The sequence below is a fragment of the Macaca mulatta genome, chromosome 5 (assembly GCF_049350105.2).
Source record: "Macaca mulatta isolate MMU2019108-1 chromosome 5, T2T-MMU8v2.0, whole genome shotgun sequence".
Taxonomy (NCBI): domain Eukaryota; kingdom Metazoa; phylum Chordata; class Mammalia; order Primates; family Cercopithecidae; genus Macaca; species Macaca mulatta.
In genome coordinates, this window is record NC_133410.1 from 36,471,668 (window position 1) to 36,490,636 (window position 18,969).

General features: G+C 42.9%; 1 protein-coding gene across 1 annotated transcript in view; it reads left to right on the plus strand.

Annotated features, from left to right (window-relative positions):
• The first annotated feature begins 4,026 nt into the window (after positions 1-4,026).
• The window catches only part of NWD2 (NACHT and WD repeat domain containing 2), a 202,838-nt gene continuing 187,895 nt past the window's right edge, over positions 4,027-18,969 (plus strand). Inside the window, exon 1 of the mRNA XM_015138197.3 lies at positions 4,027-4,223. Within this exon, the coding sequence (XP_014993683.1) occupies positions 4,073-4,223 (151 nt within the window). The 5' untranslated portion in view covers positions 4,027-4,072. The remainder of the gene's footprint in view (positions 4,224-18,969) is intronic.

The window sequence follows — 18,969 nt, forward strand, 5'->3', positions numbered from 1 at the left end:
GTAAAGTGTGCACATAACAAAAGATATACAGGAACAGTAGTGTCCAAGAAGGGATGTCAGATGTGGAGATAGGAGGTGCTGGGCCCAGACCCTGGATGTAGTGCGATTAACTGAGATGCCTATTAAAAGCTTAACACCGGGTCTAGAATATGGGAAATCCTCATATATCAGTATTATTAGGAAGTAATTTTCTTTGCACTCCTTTAATAAAATTACAATTTGGGCATAACCTACGTATTAAAGGGGGCTTCATTTCATGATCACAAGGCTCCTTCTAGCTCAGTGAGTAGAATGAACCTAGTGGTAATTTTACCTTTGGGCAGCCTTGTTTTATAAAGGGCTAGGACCCATTGTTTTATAAGGACAAGGCACCTCTCTAGCCTACTAATTGGTGGTAGGGTGAGAGGATGGACAGGGGAATGCTTGTTTTTGACCTCAATTTTGGTCGCAGACTCATTTCTCATGTACTTTCACCTTCCCAGTTCTAGATGCTTTAAATTCTTCAGCCCATGTCTGGGATGGCACAGATTTACCTGTGGTCTCATGAAGAAAGAGCAGGACCCAAAAGAAACAAGGAATCGGGAAGTTTTGTCATCAGATCAACAACCTAGAAGTTAGAAGAGTTTAGTCCTGTGTGATCATGCAAACAATGATCTTCTTTCCTATCTAGAAAGCAGAAATGATATCCAGCCTTCCACACCTGTGAACACAGGCCTGAGCACCCATTGTCCAGGTTAACAAAGATGTCCTCAAGGGCCAGACCTGAGCAAAATTAGAAAATAGAGGTGGTATGTTGCAACAAGCACTGGAACAGAAGCCGTGATACCTGGATCCTGGCTCTGCCATTAACTAGTTATGTGACCTTGAACAAGTCATTTCACTTGTTTTGAGTCTTGGTTTTGAGTCATTTGACTTGGTTTGAGTCATTTCATTTTTTAAGCCTTGGTTTTCTTATATGTAAAATGTTTTACACATAAGAAACGTTATTACATTTCACATATAAGAAAACCAAGGCTCAAAAAAGTGAAATGACTTGTTCAAGGTCACATCACTCATTAATGTTAGAGCCAGGATCCAGGTATCACAGCTTCTGTCACGGTTCAAAAAGTCCCAATATTTATTGACAAGAAGAAAACGTTTAGAAAATATTTTAATCAGATATAAAAAAACAAAGTTGTCTCGAAAATGAGGGTCAGCCTTCCACAATTACACCCTCTCCCTCTCATTTGTTTCTCTGTCTCTCTCATTCTTTTTGATCCCTCAGTTTATAATAAAGTGTTACCACCATAGGTGACACCTCCTTTATTGGTATTTGTGTGTTAAGAAATCAAACCTATCTGGTGTTAGCATGTCAGATGCTTGCAAGCCAAAGAATGTGGAGGAAGACTCTTTTTGCATGTGCACGCATGCATGTGTGTGTGTGTGTGTGTGTGTGTGTGTGTGTGTGTGTATTTTGAGGGAGATGAGTAATTGGTATCCTCCTTAGGTAGAATACTCCAAAGACAGCAGCCTCTCTAGCTGAGGCAAGGTTGATTGTGCAGAGACCCTTTTACAGCGTAGCCCACAGACAATATGAAATTCTCTCTCCTCTGCAGCCTTGGTCTGCAGTGACACTGGCAGATGCTAAACTTCGGCCTGTCTAGAACAGTTAATTAGGTTATAGAGGCTGCCAAAAATCCCAAAGTCATCCAAAGAAAATGCAACACTTTGAAATCTGAAGCAAAGGTCAGAAGACACAAACATTAATCCTATTTCTAAGAAGAGAGAAACAAACAAAGAAGGAAGGGAAAAAAGAAAGGCAGGAAGTCAGGTCCCTGCTAATCTGGCAGCTCCTAATTAATCTTTTGTAAACAATATTGAGATCAGGCATAAAGTGATCCTAGCTCTTTTCTCCAGTAATAGATACTGTACATTCACACATGATGATATGCAATAAACACCGTATATTTGTGACCTTTCCACAGCTCTCAGTCCATACCTCTTGAGACAACAGAGGATCCTTCAGGGACCCCTTTCCTGCTGGAGAACATTTCCACCCGAGAATGAGTCTGGAGTGAAGAAATTGAATCAATTAAATGGCTGGGTATGTTCAAGCCTTCTTTATGGGCTGCATCAAATTATCACAAAGTAAGAACTGCTGCTGTCTGCCCCCTGGTTCTCAGCAGTGGAGAGGCAGCCTTACAAACCCAGAGACCCAATTCTTCCAAAGAGGTTACCCCAGAACGTGTGTGCTGGGGCTGGAGTGGGGTAAAAAAATGAACAGCAGTGCATGGGACTTCACTGCCACCAGCAGGCCCCAGAGGAAGTGCAGGCCCAGAGGAGGCCAGGCTGTTTAGATTAGGAGCATCCAGGCAAGAAGAGAACACATGCGTCTGAACTGCCTCACCCTGTGCCCGCCCACCCCTTCTTCCCCAATCTCAAAGATTTGGAAAAACTGTTATTCTTCCGTAAAAGACAGGTGTCCCTGCCCAAAAGCCCAGAATAAGTGGTTTAGAGACTAAACTGCAATTAAGGCTACAAACACTCCCTTCTCCCGGCGCCCTTAGTCCCCAACACATTTACACTTTATTTTGCGAGGTCTTCGTTCCTGTCCTGGATTATGCAGTATTTCCATGGGTGCAGTGGAGTGGAAGGGACACGGCGATTTTACATCTGGGTCCCTCTGCGTCTCATGTCACCTAAGACATGGACTGGACCCCTGCGCCCTCCACCTTGAGCCCGGAACCCGAGGACGGCCGCGAGTCCGCTGTGGCCGCCCTGGATCAGCTTCAGGTGGAGCTGACCCACGCGTTGCACTGACTTGGAAAAGCGGCTGAAGTGCACACAAGAAGCTGCTGCCCACAGCCAGCTCTGATTTCTCGCATCCCAGTCCCAATCCACGGCCACCTGCACTTTGCGTAACGTTGCGCAGGGGGGCGCTCCCGAGAACCCACACCCTCCCGCCCGGCCCAGGTGCGCACCAGCCCGCGCGGGGCTCCAGCAACCTGGCGGCCGATGGGACCGGGAGCCGCCAGGCGAGCATAACAGCTGGCGAGTGCGCCTTGATGGGAGCAGAAAGGCCCCCTAGGAGCCTTAAAGGCCTCAGAGGAGCTACCCGCGGAGATCCGCTCCCGGAAAGGTTCCGGGACCACGCGGCGTGGAGCACGTGAACTGCGCAGCTTGGCTATAAAAACCCCCGCTCAGACGCGCGTGGGGAGCAAGCGGAGCGGCAGGACGCTGCCACCTGCGCCAGGAGAGATAGGGATGAAGCGACCCTCCCTCCAGGACGCCAGAGACAATCTGGAGACTTGATGCTTCAAACTCTCCGGGCCTGGCTTGGGGTTGCGTGCGTCGAACTTTGAGACTGGATTCCCTGCACTTGGGCAGAGACGCGCAGACGCCCGCGAGTGTGGATTCCCGAAAATTCTCAGGGCTCGTGTGACCTTTAGGAGAGTTGGAGGGGGCGTAGTAGAAATCTCAGGCTAATTGATTTCTTGTCCTCCACCACGGAGGCAGCCAGGAGCCCTCGGCTGTCCACAGAGGAGCCTGGGAGACCCCTGCGCACTCCCGAGGCCCCCGCGCCCAAGCCCCGACCGTCCTCTAAGCCGCAGGTTATTTCTGTGCCCGAGAGAGGCGGACTCGGATAAAGTCGGGACGCCTTCTCGTACATAAAGTTTCATCTGCTCTCCTCGCTCGCACTGTCCCTGCCGCCTGGCGGCCCCCTCCTCCCACGGTGGGCGCGGGCGGGGAGATGGCCGCCGGCGCTTCCCGGCGCAAACTGGCGCTGCGCGCGTAGCCGCAGCCACGCTGACCTCCCGCTCCAGCTGGCTGCTGCTCTGAGCCCTGGCAGCGGGCAAAGGCGGAGGCCCAGAGGGGCAAGAGACCTCTGCGACAGGGGCCCGAGGGTCCGTATGGCAGCTCGTCGCCGGCGGGTGCTGTGCGCCACTGAGCTCCCCAGTGGCGCTTCGGGCTCGGAGCGACTCTGAGCCGCGCCGCCTGCAGAGATCGACCCGGCAGTTCCGCGGAGCCGCGGGCAGGAACCCGAGGAGCAGGAGGTGGCGGCGGCGGCAGTGGCTTTTCCTCCCAGAGGGCGATGTGGCCGGCAGGCGCGGGCACCAAGCTGCCCTGTCCCCGAGACTCTGCGCTCCGGCGGGCAGCTTTCTCTGGTAACCTCACAGCCCTGCCCTCTCACCTCGTGCCGGCCGGCCGCAGCGTCCGGGTCTTCATCAGCGCCAACCCTGAAGGTACGTCTCTCGCTCGGGTTTGCCCGTCCGTCCTTCTGTCCGTCCGCGCTGCGGAAGCGGGAGTGTATGTGTCCGCCCTCCAGCCCGGTGCGCCCTGCACTCCCTTTCTCCAGCTAAAGCCGTGGCCGCCCTGAGCGCGTGGGAATTTAATTTGAATCACTTTTCTTCTCCCCTCGCTGGTCGGTTTTGCCTGCTCACTTCTATTAGGACACCCATTCTCCACCCAGGGTTATTCCCCTGGGTCAATCCGAGAAACATGCAAGGCATTAGCCGGCCCTCCTGGAAGCACCATTCTGCTGCCGCCGCCGCCACCACCTCCTTTCCCCCGCCCTTTTTTAAGCGGTTTCTTCTCCGAGATGACCGCAAACGCAAACAGTAGCTCTCCTCCCTGAGGCGGGTTCCTGAGTGCGGGGCTCCCTCCGTGGCCACTTTTTCCAGCTGAGGCGAGGTGAGTTCCTTGAGACTCTCCTCCTGCAGGTGCGATGGTGCCCTTTGCAGAGGCCAATCAGACTTTTGTGAACCGGAGGTCCAGGGGGACACGCTCTGTGGGTCCCGGAACAGGCTTCGCGGTGGAGCACGCAGGATGAGCTCATCTTCTCCGTTGGGTCACAGGGCTTGGTCTTCTGTATCTAGAACCTGGCCTACTCAGTCATGTTCCTGCTTAAGGCACCTGGTAGGCACTCCATGAAAACTTGTTGATTTCTTGTTGCATTCACAACCACAGAGGTTGAACGCTGGGCGGTCAAAGCCTGGCTCATCACTACCTTCCAATCCTTAGTCCTCAACGTTAGATTTCATTTCCAGTAAGTGGGGGTTTGGGGAAGGAAGGATGTATTTGTACTGGGGCTGGATAAAACTGCAGGAATTACTCTTTTCTAGGAAAAAAAAATGTTTGGCTATGAGTCTATAGGAGACTGACAGAGGTGAGAGGTTTGAGAATTATCATTTTCTGCACTCTAACAAGACTTTGGGTCGAGGAGTCAAGGAGAAACGTCCACATTCAAACGATCGTTGGATATAATTCTCATTTGAAAACCCAAGGTTCTGGTTTCTTGGAAAAGCTTTCGGAGAAGACCCACAAAAGTAACTTCCTAGAAAATTACCGTTTCGGAAAAAAAAAAAATAGCACTAGCAGAATTCTGAGGTAAAGCTTACATTATGAGAAGGAGTTGGGGAGAGAATCAAAAAGATAACATGCACTAATTCGTATTAGAAAAACGATATGCTTTGGGGAGACGGCACGACTGTCCTTTTATCAGTTTACAGCTCACTTTCAAAGAACTTAAGGAGGCTTTTAGGATGACACAGTACACTCAAAAAAATCATTCTATCTCCGAGATGTCTTCTAGTGTTTGTACCTAAACCTGGATTTAAAGGGAAAAAGAAATGGAGATATTCAGCCTATTTAAGGAAATTTGCAACTTAAGTGTTCAGGATTACTTCTTAAAATATTGCTAGAACATTTTTAAGTGAGAGAATTTTGGTAGAAAATGTTTCAATGTTAGACATTTTTAGTTCTGAGCTTTAAAATAAACTCATATGAAATGTGTTTCAATCTGCTGCTGACGTGAAGCTAGCTAAATCACTCTTTTCCTTTAAACATGCTGCTTCTAAAATACAATAAAAATTCTGTTAATATGTGTAATTTTTTCTTGCTCTCTAGATTTGCAATTTCTAAGATAAAACGATACTGAATTTATACTATCAGCTTAATATTGAGTTAGTACTCAAGGTTAATGTCATTTTTTAAGCTTGTCCATATTATTCTTCAAATTCCCTAGTTTCTTGAAATCAAAGATTTAGCATAGATTAACCCTAGGAAAGCGAACAGGAGGGAGGAGCCAGTCATGCCCCTTGGCTAGGGTTTGAACTGGACAGCTTCCACAAGGATCTTAACAAACAAAACAAACGTGAAGCTTACCTGGGAAGTTTCAATAGGGGCAGGATCTCAGATTTTATCCAAATTGGAGAGCTGATGGCATATTAAATAAAAAAGACAGATGGGCATTTTTAATGATCTGAATGTGAAGCCTTAAAATCTTGGTAAATGCTCTGTCAGAGGCAGCACTTGACCGTGTGATCTTTATGGATGCAATTTAGAAAGCAAATGCTTGTGTTTTGGTACGATCCAATATTAGATTCTTGGCCAATACTGAAGAGCCTCTCTACTGTCAAATTAAGACAGAGAACATTATCTCATGCTTTCCTTTACAAGTGGAAATCCAATTTATGTTCTAAATAAAAGCTGCTTTGTGTTGAACTCAAAGCAATACTCAGAACCCAGCAAGGATTTTGCTTGGAGTATTGTTTTAATAGGTAATGCTGTACAAGGCTTGCATGGAATTTCCCCATCAGTAACGAAGATAATAGAATGGAATAGATAATAGAATGAATAGAACTTTTTTTTTTTGAGACGAAGTCTCGCTCTTGTCACCCAGGCTGGAGTGCAGTGGCGCAATCTCAGCTCACTGCAACCTCCACCTACTGGGTTCAAGCTATTCTCCTACCTCAGCCTCTAGTAGCTGGGATTACAGGTGCCCACCACCACGACCGGCTAATTTTGTACTTTTAGTAGCAACAGGGTTTTGTCATATTGGCCAGGCTGGTCTCGAACTCCTGACCTCAGGTGATCCACCTGCCTCAGCCTCCTAAAGTGCTGGAATTATACAGGCATGAACCTCTGCACCCGGCCATAGAATTTCTTTAGAATGAAAAAATTACTTTCCCATGTATTAGTTCATTCAATGTATTAATTTTGATTTCTATCCTCAAACAACCCTCTGAGGGTAGGGTAGTGGACCAGGGGTGCTCCATCTGTTCTACAGATGAGATTACTGAGGCTGTATCAAATTATACCACTTGCCTGAATTCATATAGCAGAGCGAAACAGAGTAGAGCCTAGAGGACCCTGAAAACACTTCTCTTGATATTATTTTATCCAGCCTAGGCTCTTGACAGATCTCTGTGAAATATCTCACACCACATGGACAAGACAATCCAGATAGGGGGGATAAGCACTGTCCAGCATCTTCTGACTGTCAGACTTAAAGAGTATGAACAGCTGGCAGGGAACATGGCTATGCTGACCCACTTTGCTCCCACCAAGAGGTAGCCCCAGGCATTCAAGGAAATTTCAGAATGTGCTGGACTCCAATTGACACATTCTTGTCCAGAAGTGTATCTGCCTCTGACTAGTCCCCACCATGTGGAAGATGCTGGAGAAGGACCCATGTGGAGGAGGTGATAGCATTATCCCAGATTTTCTTAAATGGATGGGCCTTGGACTTCATCTAGTTCCACCTCCCACCCAACATAGAAATTCCATCTGTGACATCTTCATCAATCCTTGGAAGTTTTCTAGTCATTTAGCTACTGTACTTCTGCCAGAACAGCACTTATAGCTCCTTGGAAAGATGATTTTAAAACCCACATAAAATCCTTTACTGTGATTAGCCTAAATAGCCCATGCATATGGAGATGAGAGGAACCTGCCAGATTCCTGTTATTAGAGTGTAAAGGTCCTCCTCTTCTCTGTCTTCATTCTTTATCAATTTATAGGAAGGTACAGTCTTAACACAGAAGGAAAACCAAAATATCACTTTTATTACTGATGAAAATGATGCAGGTCCACAATCCATTATCTGTGATCATCTGGGCCGGATATGATTTTGGAATCTCTTTTTTCAGATTTTGAGGAAAAATACTTATATACTGTCTAATATGTGGGGCCTGGGGTAACAACCCATGTCGGATATGAATAGGTATATAAGGAAACATGAGTTCAGTCTAAGCCAGTGTTATACAGAACTTTCTGTGATGCTGGAAATGTCTCTCTGATATGGTAGCACTAGCCACATAGGGCTACTGAGCATTTGAAATGTGGCTAGTATGACTAAGAATATGAATTTTTCATTTTATATAATTTTAATGGATTTAAATTTAAGTAGACTCATGTGGCTTTTGTATCAGATAGCAAAGCTCCAAGTGGAGTGATGCAGATTATAAGTAGCTTCCTGTCAGCCAAGGTCAGGTTTGGCCATCAAGGACTCAGGTCACTTCAGGTTTTGCTACCAGATGGATTGGAGGAAATCTTTTATTTTCAAAGCTTTGAAGATTTTTGGAATTGCGGGTAAAAGATATGGACTTTTATTGGAGAATATGGTTTTAACTCTGGGCAAGGGACTTTCCCAATATTGAACCCAAGAATTAGACAGGCTTCACCCCCAGTCACTGTTAGCAGTGGGCAGAGCACAGACCACTCTCCCTGGCTCGTGGACAGAGTAGATCCCTTTAAACCTTAACACGTGGAGAAGTAGAGGAGAATGGCAATTTTATGAGAGAGGAAGAAGAGGCTGGGCTATCGTGGTCAGATTTTCCTTCCACCTGCAGCCATCAGATTAAGATACTTCTCCTCCCCTAAGGAGTAATTGACAGCATCCTACACTAGTGCATTACCTTTTGCATGCAAAAAGATATCTGAAGTGGAGAAAAAGATATTAGAACACTTAATGCATTTTTCTGTCCACTCAGATTTCTGTGCTGGTCATTACTGAGAGTTGTGAACTCTTGTCCACAGTGTTGATCAGGTGTTCATACCATTACCACTTGATTTTCTTTTGTCTGCTATGGCTTTGCATCTTCCCAGACTCTTCATGCCTTTGGAGTCTCCATAGGAAAGTTTGTTCTCCATTACAGTGGAAGTAACAGCAAGAAACATGTTTTCCCTTTATGTGTGTACATGGGTTCATTTGCTACAACTAGTGATCAATTGTTTGAACTTGCCTCGCCACCCAAAAGGCAGAAATATCTGCATTGAGAAATTCACGTGAAACCTATCAGTATTCTTTACCATTATTCTTCTTACTTTTCCTACTATCCTGATTATTTCTGTGGCTCCCTTTTTATTGTCATTATGAGTAGTGGAAAAAAAAATACTGTAAAAAGCATATATGTGTGTATATGTACGTACACACACATATACACAGCCATTTTGATACAAGAACATCTTTAAAAACTAAGTTGTCAAGGGGAATATACTGAGTTGCTATATTATGATAAATGCACATAGGACACTTATAGTAAATGAGTTCTAAAATGTTAGCGGTTGTATCTTCTAAGTCCTGAAGCAGACATTATTCAAGTGGAGAAATTATTGGATAAAATATATATAGCTAGACTTGGGAGCCAGGTTTCTTGCATTTAAATCCTCAATCCACTATGTAATGCTGTGATTTCTTGAGCAAGTTGCTTAACTTCCTTGTTTTCAATTTCACAGTTTGTAGAAGAAGTCAATGATATCCCCTGTCTCACAGAGTTATGGAGTAGATTACATAAGCTAATAGATGTAAAGCACTTAGGACAGTGCTGGGCATGTAGTAAATATTAAATAAATGTTTGCTATTTTATTATTATCTTTATTACATTCTACCATGATCCAGACACTGTGCAGGTGTGTTTAAGCAAATATAAATATGTCCTGCCCTCAAGGAATGCAGTCCATAGAGGCATATAAATTAGAACTCAGTACAGTTATGCATTGCTTAATGACAGGGATATATTCTGGGAAATGTGTCATTAGTCAATTTTGTCATTGTATGAACATCGTAGAGTGTACTCACACAAACCTAGATGATACCGTTTACTATACACGTAGGCCATATGGTAAAGCCTTCTGCTCCTAGCCTACAAACCTGTATAGCATGTTATTGTACTGAATACTGAATAGGCAATTGTAACAGAAGGGTATTTGTGTATCTAGACATACCTAAACATAGTAAAGGTACTGTTGGCTGGATGCAGTGACTCAAGCCTGTAATCCCAGCACTTTGGGAGGCCAAGATGGGTGGATCACTTGAGGTCAGGAATTTGAGACCAGCCTGGCCAGCATGGTGAAACCCCGTCTCTACTAAAAATATAAAAATTAGCTGAGTGTGGTGGTGGGCGCCTGTAATCCCAGCTACTTGGGAGGCTGAGGCAGGAGAAATGCTTGAGCCTGGGGGGCAGAGGCAGCAGTGAGCTGAGATCATACCACTGCACTCCAGCCTAGGTGACAGAGACTCCATCTCAATAAATAAACATAATAAAGGTACTGTAAAAATACAGTATTATAATCTTATGGGATCACTGTTACATACGTGGTTTATTCTTGACTGGAATGTCATTATGTGGCACATGGCTGTAGTAAAATACAAACTACCCCAGATCTTTCATGGAATTAGGTGCTTCCAAAAATCATTATAGGGGTTGGAGGAGCAAAAGTCAGGGGCACCACTGGGTATTTAGTTCACATTGTCAAAGCCGCCACCCAGAGGGTAGGAAACTGCAGAAGCCATTGCCAGTATCACAGCTGCCCCTGAGTACTGGGTAGCTGCTCAGCCTCTGCAGAAACACGTTTGTTGAAACCTGCATGTTAGCCACTATGACTGCTGGTGAAGGAACTTTGTCCTCCAGATCTTATGCAGGTACATCCCTTTGGTAGAACCAGAATTGAGTTTGGACCCTGGCAACAAGCAAGTCTAGAAACTTCAGGTTTTTAGCCCCTGCAGTACTAAGGAGATAGATAATGGAAGGAAGAGATAATGAATAATCAACACCAAGAGGTAGTATCTAGCCAGGGGGAAGCAGACACATTCACTCACTCAAGCAGTACATATTCATGAAGCAACTACTCTATATGGAGTGCTGTTATGGTGCTTAGTATACAGAAAAGTGAACAAAACAGACTAGGTCTCTGCTCTTATGGTATTTCCATAAATAATATATATGTGACAAGCACTATGCTAATGATATGAACAGATCATTAAAGGAGCACCAAGGAGGGTTATGTAAACCAACTCGGGGTGTGGAGGGGGTCAGAATGAGGGGTTAGTATGGCTTCCCACATAATGAATAGAGCCAGGCATGGAAACTATTCTGCATGATAATCAAATATGAGGCAGAGTAATGATGAGATCTCCACAGGGAATAGAAAGAAATAGTCTTTATCATTCAGCAGAAAGCTTTTATCATTTTGAATAGAAGTGAAACTGATGTCTTGAGGTGATATTGTTTGCCCTTGAAGGTGGCTTATTTAAAATGAGGTTTGGAAGAAAGGATGACTTGGACTATAAAGGTAAACTATACATATGATTTTGCAGTTTAAAAAATCAGCTTATAGATCTTTTAAAATTCTTCTGTAAGCAGTGTATATCAGAGCAATCATACCATTTGCTATTCAAAACAGTGTGTAAAGGTTTCTATTTTATTTCTCTTTCAGTTATCTATTGCTATGTATCTACCTACCAAAAACTTGAGTGGCTTAAAACAACAATGATTTCTGTCTCACAATTCTGTGGTTGGTATTTTGGGCAAGGCTTGGCTGGGTGGTTCTTCTGTTCCACGGGGTATTGAATTGAGTCAGTCATTCAGCTGCTTTCAGCTAAGCCTAGACTTGGCCGGGCTGGAAGGTCCCAGTAGGCTTCATTTACATGTCTGGCAACCCAGTTCTCCTCCATGAGGGTCTTCTCTCCGTCTCCAGCTTTTCTCTCATCTTTCAGGAGTCCAGCCCAAGAGTCGTTATAGGGGATTGGCTTCCTCAGAGAAAGGAAGTGGAAGCTGTTTGTCCTCTTAAGGCCTGGGCTTGGAAGTCCCAGAATGTTTATTTTGCTGCGTTCTGTCATCAGTGCAAGTTATCGGGCTAGTCTAGATTCAAGGTGGGGAGAATTAGACCCCATTTATTAATGTGAGAAGAGGTGTGTGCATATGGGGAAGGGAGGAATAAATAGTAGCTGACTTTAAAAATTACCACAACCCCCCTTTTATTTTGCAGTTTCTTTGACCTCCCTTTGTTATAATTAGATTATGTGAGACAACAGGAGCATAATCCAGTGTCATTGCAAGTATGATAGTAAGTCTTCAACAAGTTTTAATAATTATTGTCATTATTACTATGTGTTATTGAAGACTGAGAATAACTCAGTAAATAGCACCCTTCTTCCCCTCTCAAGTTCTGAACTAACTGAAAATCAGTTTCTGATAAAAAGAGTTTGCAGCTAGAAGATCAAAATATCACCATTTTTCCTGATAAAGATAATGGAGAATGCCTTCATGCATCCTAATACTAAATAGCAGAATTAGATATTCTTCTGGCCACTCATTGGAGGTGGTGGGCCTCCAGAGACCTTCCATCCTGTGGCCTGCTCCAGAAAACAAGGAGCCTGGAGGAGAGAGTGAAGCCATGCTCCCTGGAACAGGTCAGGTCCCAAGGGGTAGGAGTGAGCAGGTGGGCAGAAATTGCCTGGTTTCTTCTTCCCTTGCTTTCCAGTCTGGGAAGGTTAAATGAGGTAAAGAGAGTCCAGGGGGTCCTCATTACATCACAGCCCATTATCTCATAAAAAGAAGACAGTGAGGTACAAGCTACTAAAGATAATAGCAGGAACGATATACACGTATCTGTACACATGTTTCAGATACTCAGTACCAGAATACATTTGTAAGGTAAGTTCTTAGCATGGTCTTGGGAAAAGTCACATATTTCTCTATAAATAAGTTGTTTAAAGCCACTAAGTTTTGAAGTAGATTGATATGCAGCAATAGATAATTGGCAAATTAAAAAAGTAAAAACACACAAGCACCTTTTAAAGTGGCAAATGATTATTCTACAGAGTAACAGGAAGTAATTAGGTTTGATAAAGTAAGCCTAAGGTTCTTCTTTTCTTAATCCATCCTTAGCAAACTAACACAGCAACAGAAAACCAAATACCGCATGTTCTCACTTATAAGTAGGAGCTAAATGATTGGAACACGTGGACACATAGAGGGCAACAACACACACTGGGCCCTTTCGGAGGGTGGAGGCTGGGAGGAGGAAGAAGATCAGGAAAAATAACTAGTGGGTAGTATGCTTAATAGCTGGATAATGAAATAATCTGTACAACAAATCCCCCATGACACATGTTTACCTGTATAACAAACCTGCAATTGTATCTTGAACTTAAAAGTTTAAAAAAAATCAGGCTGGGCATATCAACATTTGTTGAAATACTAAAAGTTCCATTTTGTTGGGAAATCTCTGGCAATATGTATTTCACTGATACAGTAGGAAAATGTCAAAAAGCGACCAACTTTGAGCTCTAAGCATTGATGAATTCCTATCCAAAACAGCTGCAGAAGATCTGTAATACCAGCATTCAGGCATTAAAGATAATCTGTTTATAAACATAAAGCAGCTAATAAACTGGGTAGCTTAAAGTTCAACTCAATTTTTTTTTAAGTTTTGCTTGTAATGGTCATGTTATTTAAATAAATGTGAAACTTGTAGCAGTGGCTTGCATCACTTCTTCAAAGCTTTAGCTTCCATTTCTATTTTTGTTGAAACTAAACAGGATTCATTCAGCACATTGAAGTGTGTTGGCTAATGTATAATTAGAAAAGAGAGTTATGTGATAGAAAGTTAATAAAAAAGATGAAAAACTGCAGCTTGGATGCAATTCAAAGAGAATAATACCCCCCTTCTAATGAAATACTTCCTTGAAATCTCATTTTCAATCCAAAATATTTCAAAGACTGTGAAATGGCATGCTCAAAACAAAGAGCAGAGCACAGATGTCAGGTGTCTTATTCCTAGAGTATTACAGAATTTCACTCAGATGAGACCGCAAAATTGAAAGCGTATCCTTCATAATATTTAATCTGATCTATTACATACAGTGTCATTCAAAGAGTTTCTTGCTGCAGAATGTCTCCTTCAGGTTTTATTCTTAGCATCAACTGCAGTATTTATTAGATACCCATTGTGCACTAGCAAACACCTAATTGGTTGGTGTGGAATGTTAGAAAGGGAGTAAAAATAACAGTATGTGCTGCTGTCTTTATTCTTCAGACTCACACATCTAAGAGGCAGGACAAACAACTATAAAAATTACAGATACTGCAGTTGTGAAAGGGATGTTTACATACAAAGGCTGATTGGAATAATTGGAATCAGGTTGTATCTGATATCCCAGTGTGGCATGAGCTGTTCAAATTTAGCCAAAAGGGAAAGACTGAGAAGGATCAGACCTAAAAATCACCCGTCTACTGTGGAGGGGTGGCCATTGGGGAACTGGTCCTGCCATGTATAAGAAGAGTGAGTCCAGATCCAAGGGAGAGCATGGTTTTTGAAAGGGAAAGCATTTGATACCAAGGAGCCTAATAGAATCTGAAGGGTTACCCAGTGAGTGAGCAAAGCCTGGCCTGAAATGTATTTAATTTATCTGAGTGTCAGAAGAGTAAGGTTTATTTAGATAAAAATTGAAGGAGTTTTGGCAGGTACAGAGTCTGAATGTCTTGGGCACAAAGTTCCCTTTTTGAAGTGGGGACTTGTGAAGGAGAACAAGGCAGCAGAGAGTGTCTGGCAAAAACAATAGGATCCAGCCCCTAATCATAAGGGAAGACTGAGGTCCTGGGACAATGTACAAATCTGCTGTTGGGATTAGAACCCAAGGCCAGAACTGCAGCCTGAGTAATATGACCCTGAGTCCCAGAGAGTTGGGACAGAAATAATACTAAACATTTCCTGGTTAAGGTTACTACTGAGCCCACGGATTGGGACCAGCCCCCACTACAGGTGGCACGAGCTGTGGTTCCAGGTATGTCAGAGGATGGATGCAGAAGCCAGGAAGGGTTATGCAGTTAGAATAAGGGATTTTGAACAATATTTGAAAGATGAGAAATACTTAATTATCATAGTTGGAAAAGAAATGTTCCCGACAGAATAGGACATATCCTGGAAGTCGGGTAAGTCTAATTTCTGAATCAGTAGCAGTGCTTGGAATACTTTAGAGAGAAAGCTGGGGACCATATTCAGGCTCAGTGGAAAAGAGCAGTGATTAGTACTGTCTGCTGTGGAATGAGGACTGGTCTGTATCCTTATGTGTGCAGTGTCTGTGTGACTGTGGACACTGGGGGTAGAGGAATGGAGCAGTGTAAACAACCAAGAGAAAGCTTTTGTTTTGTTTTATTTGGGCAAAGCAGAGAAGACAAGTCAGAGGAAAATAAGAAAATTTTGCCCAAGAAATAACTGGCGAGAAATTCCCAGATGACAGAACTGGTAAAATCACAGCTTTCTAAAGGGAGAAGAATGTGTTGAAACTGTTAAATAGACTGAAAAATCTACTTACATGAGGTGGAACCTGCATATGAGTTTGTTGCTAAGCAAAGAAGAGTAGCTTCAGAAAAGATCTCACTCAGTTAATGATATTCTAGAAGACTTTAATTAAAATGGAATTCAGAAACTACTGAAGTCACCGTGTGATAAGGAAGGAGTTAACCAAAGTTATCAAGTGCTTTACAAAAAAGAGAATCTGCTATGAACACTGAAAAGAAGACTTGAAAATAACAAATTCCTTTATGAGCCCTTTTGTTTTAAAATTCAGAAGTCTAAATCTATTTACAGAAGCAATTTCAGTAACAATAAGAATATGTAGGAAAAAGAAAGATCCAAAGATCTTTCTCTCCTCTAAGAAGCTACCATTTGGAGGTTTTACCCAAAAAAGGATAAGAGTATTCACAAATTGGGAGATTTCACAATTTAGTGAAATCGCTGCCATGCTGGAAATTTAGGGTTTTGCAATGTGGCCCTTGAAATTTGGGACTCTCTTATTAAGAGATGGGGTCTGTGACTTCTTCCCTTGAATCTGGGTTGTGATTTGGCCAATAGAATACAGGAGAGGTGTCACTGTACCAGATTTGTGGCCCAGGCATTCAGAGATTGGCCACTTCCAATTTCTGTCTTTTGAAACACTGATTTTTAGACCCTCACTGACCCATGGAAGGACCCCTGTGGAAAGGAGGCCACAGCCAGTACCACCTGGCCAACAAGGAGAATGAGCCATCTGGGAGGCAGATCTTCACCCCGGTTGAGCTTCCCCCATTGACTGTGGCCGTGTGGTCAGCCTTCCCACCTGAACCTGCCCAAGGTGCAGGTGCAAGGGTAAAAAGGAATGACTGCTGTTTTAAGCCACTGATTTGGGTTTGTTATGTAGCAATAAATAAATTAATAAAAGAAAACAAACATTATAATGTGTCCTAAGAATGAATAATTTGAAGGTTAGATTCGAGTTTGAATCCCAAGATTTTCCCAGACTTGGATAAGATATTTAGTCTTCTTAGACTCATTTCTCAACTGAAAAATTGGAGCAATAACACCTACGTCACAAGGCAGTGGTGAGAAAGAAATGAAATACTACACTGAGGCATCTAAAACAATGCCTGAAAGATACTAAGGACTTAAAAATTATAGGTCAGAGTCTGTTAAAAGCTCTAGAATATAGAGTTATCACAGTTTTATGGAAATGAGAATTCCTTGAATAACTTCCTTCTTAAAAAAAAAACTATAGCACAAAATGGGTCATTATTCTCAAATCATGCCACCAATATGATCATATATGCTTTTAGCTAGAAGGGACTACATTAAAACACCAGATTTTTAAAATGATTTAATTACATAAACATGAATTCAGCCCAAACTATAACATACTAAGTTAATAAGTTACATCTCTAAATAATAGAGCAGAAACTAGCTGATTTTTCAAAAAGCTACCTACCAGAAAGGACAACTCTTTTGAAACCACAGGTAGCCAGCAGAGTTCAATAAAATGACATTCAAAGAATAAAAGGTTTGCACTTTCACCATTTAAAGTTAGATATGCTAAATTCTTATTCTAAAAAATTATAATTTCTTTCAAAAAATTCCTTTAATGTTGCTTTAAACCGACATAAAGGATCATATATCATTTTTCTGGTCCTTTTAATCTTTTAGACTGTAATGCATAGTTTGCTTAAGTTCAGATTTGCATAGTTTTGCTCATGGTTCCAAAAAGCCTGTGGTACCCACATTTATGTGGGAAAGACCACGCTGGATAAAAATGAGCAGTCACTATTCTCTAGCCAGGATTTTGGTACAAATCTCACGCATGATTGAAAGACGATTTAATTCCAAGTAGTTACTACTGTTGAATGACCCAACCAACTTTCACTGTAAGTTGATCATTCTTATTGTGTTCTTGTAATGGTTATTGAAAGTTCACATTATAGCAACTAAAGAGCATTTGTGCTCCTAGAGGTGCAGATGTTTGGAGATGGAGGTGGTTGCTAGAGATGGTTCTTTTGAGTGAGTCAGTGAATGGGACTGGGCATAGGTGGATGATGACTTGAATCTAGAAAGTGTTAATCATTTATTTGTTAGTTCAAGCTTGCAGATCTCAGAGTAAAATGGAAGGAGGGAGAAGGCCCAGGCATCCAGGAGTTTTGAAACAGAAATGGGTTTTGTGATTAAGGTTGGAATTTGAAAAGGGCTAGAAACTGAGACAGTCCAGCCTCTCCAGGACAGTGAGACAGTCTGGGCGTCTGCAGGTGGAGAGAGGCAAGGAGCCTGCTTTCCTGAATGCAGCCAGTGTGCTTATCTGAAGAAGAGGCAATATAGGGCTCAGCTAAATGCTTTGGTTCTTTTGCTGAGATTTTTAAAATATTAGAAACTCATTCTTTGTCCTTTATGCTTATTGTATAATTGTTTTGTTTTCCCTCACCTTTTTTCTTTTGGAAAATGAGTCTTAACTGTGTCAAGGGAAAACATGAATTTCACTTTTCCTAATATCACAAGTAGGATCAAGGCAGACCCATGCTGTAGAGGCTGCTCCAGTGGGTGGGTAAGCACAAGGGGTGTACTCTTAACGCTCCATGGACCTCAAAATGTGTATGTAAATTTCTTCTCTGCCAGCACCTGCACCTGTAAGGTGGATAGCAGTACAGATTTCAAGGACATGAGTTTCATTTGATACCAGAGCATGTTAGAATCACAGCACCAGAATCTAGATTATGCACCGCCTAGTGTTTATGAGCTGTGTAACCTGGAGCAGGTTCTAGAACCCCGAGTCTCGGTTTTCCTATCTGTTGAAAAGAAATGCAACTCTATGTTTTGTATCTCATGCAGTTCTGCAGATTAAATTCTGCTGTAGTAAACATACAGTGAACCCTATATAAAAGCAAAGCATTGCTCTTTGCTTAAAACTTTTCCAAGCATGTAAGACTTAAACTGCCTTCTAAGCCAATATTGTGGTATGGTATAATTAGCATTTAGCATACAAAATAGGTGCTCAATAAATACTTGCTGAGGTTTTTTTTTTTCCCAGCTATTCTTTATTCAAACTGGAAGATATAAGTAGGGTAAAATAGGCATAAAAGACATCTTCCTCAGGCCTACTAATGAAGAAAGTCCAGAAAGCGTCCCACCCCATATCTCGGAGGAAGGAATGCTGTACTTAGAGGCCAAGAAGCATCTGAACAGACAGACCATGCTGGGTTTCCCCACTTAGTCTGTTCCCATTAGGTCATACGCTTTTTGTCCAACCATATTTGTACATGGTTTTTTAGTCTTCATAGAATCTCAGCATAAAAATGGACAGTTGTCACTGTGTCTTTGAATCTCTTTTTTTTTTTTTTTTTTTTTGAGACGGAGTCTTGCTCTGTTGCCCAGGCTGGAGTGCAGTTCCGCAATCTCGGCTCACTGCAAGCTCTGCCTCCCAGGTTCATGCCAGTCTCCTGCCTCAGCCTCCCAAATAGCTGGGACTACAGGTGCCCGCCACCACACCTGGCTAATTTTTTTTTTTTTTTTTTTTTGTATTTTTAGTGGAGACGTGGTTTCACTGTGTTAGCCAGGATAGTCTTGATCTCCTGACCTCGTGATCCACCCGCCTCGGCCTCCCAAAGTGGTAGAATTACAGGAGTGAGC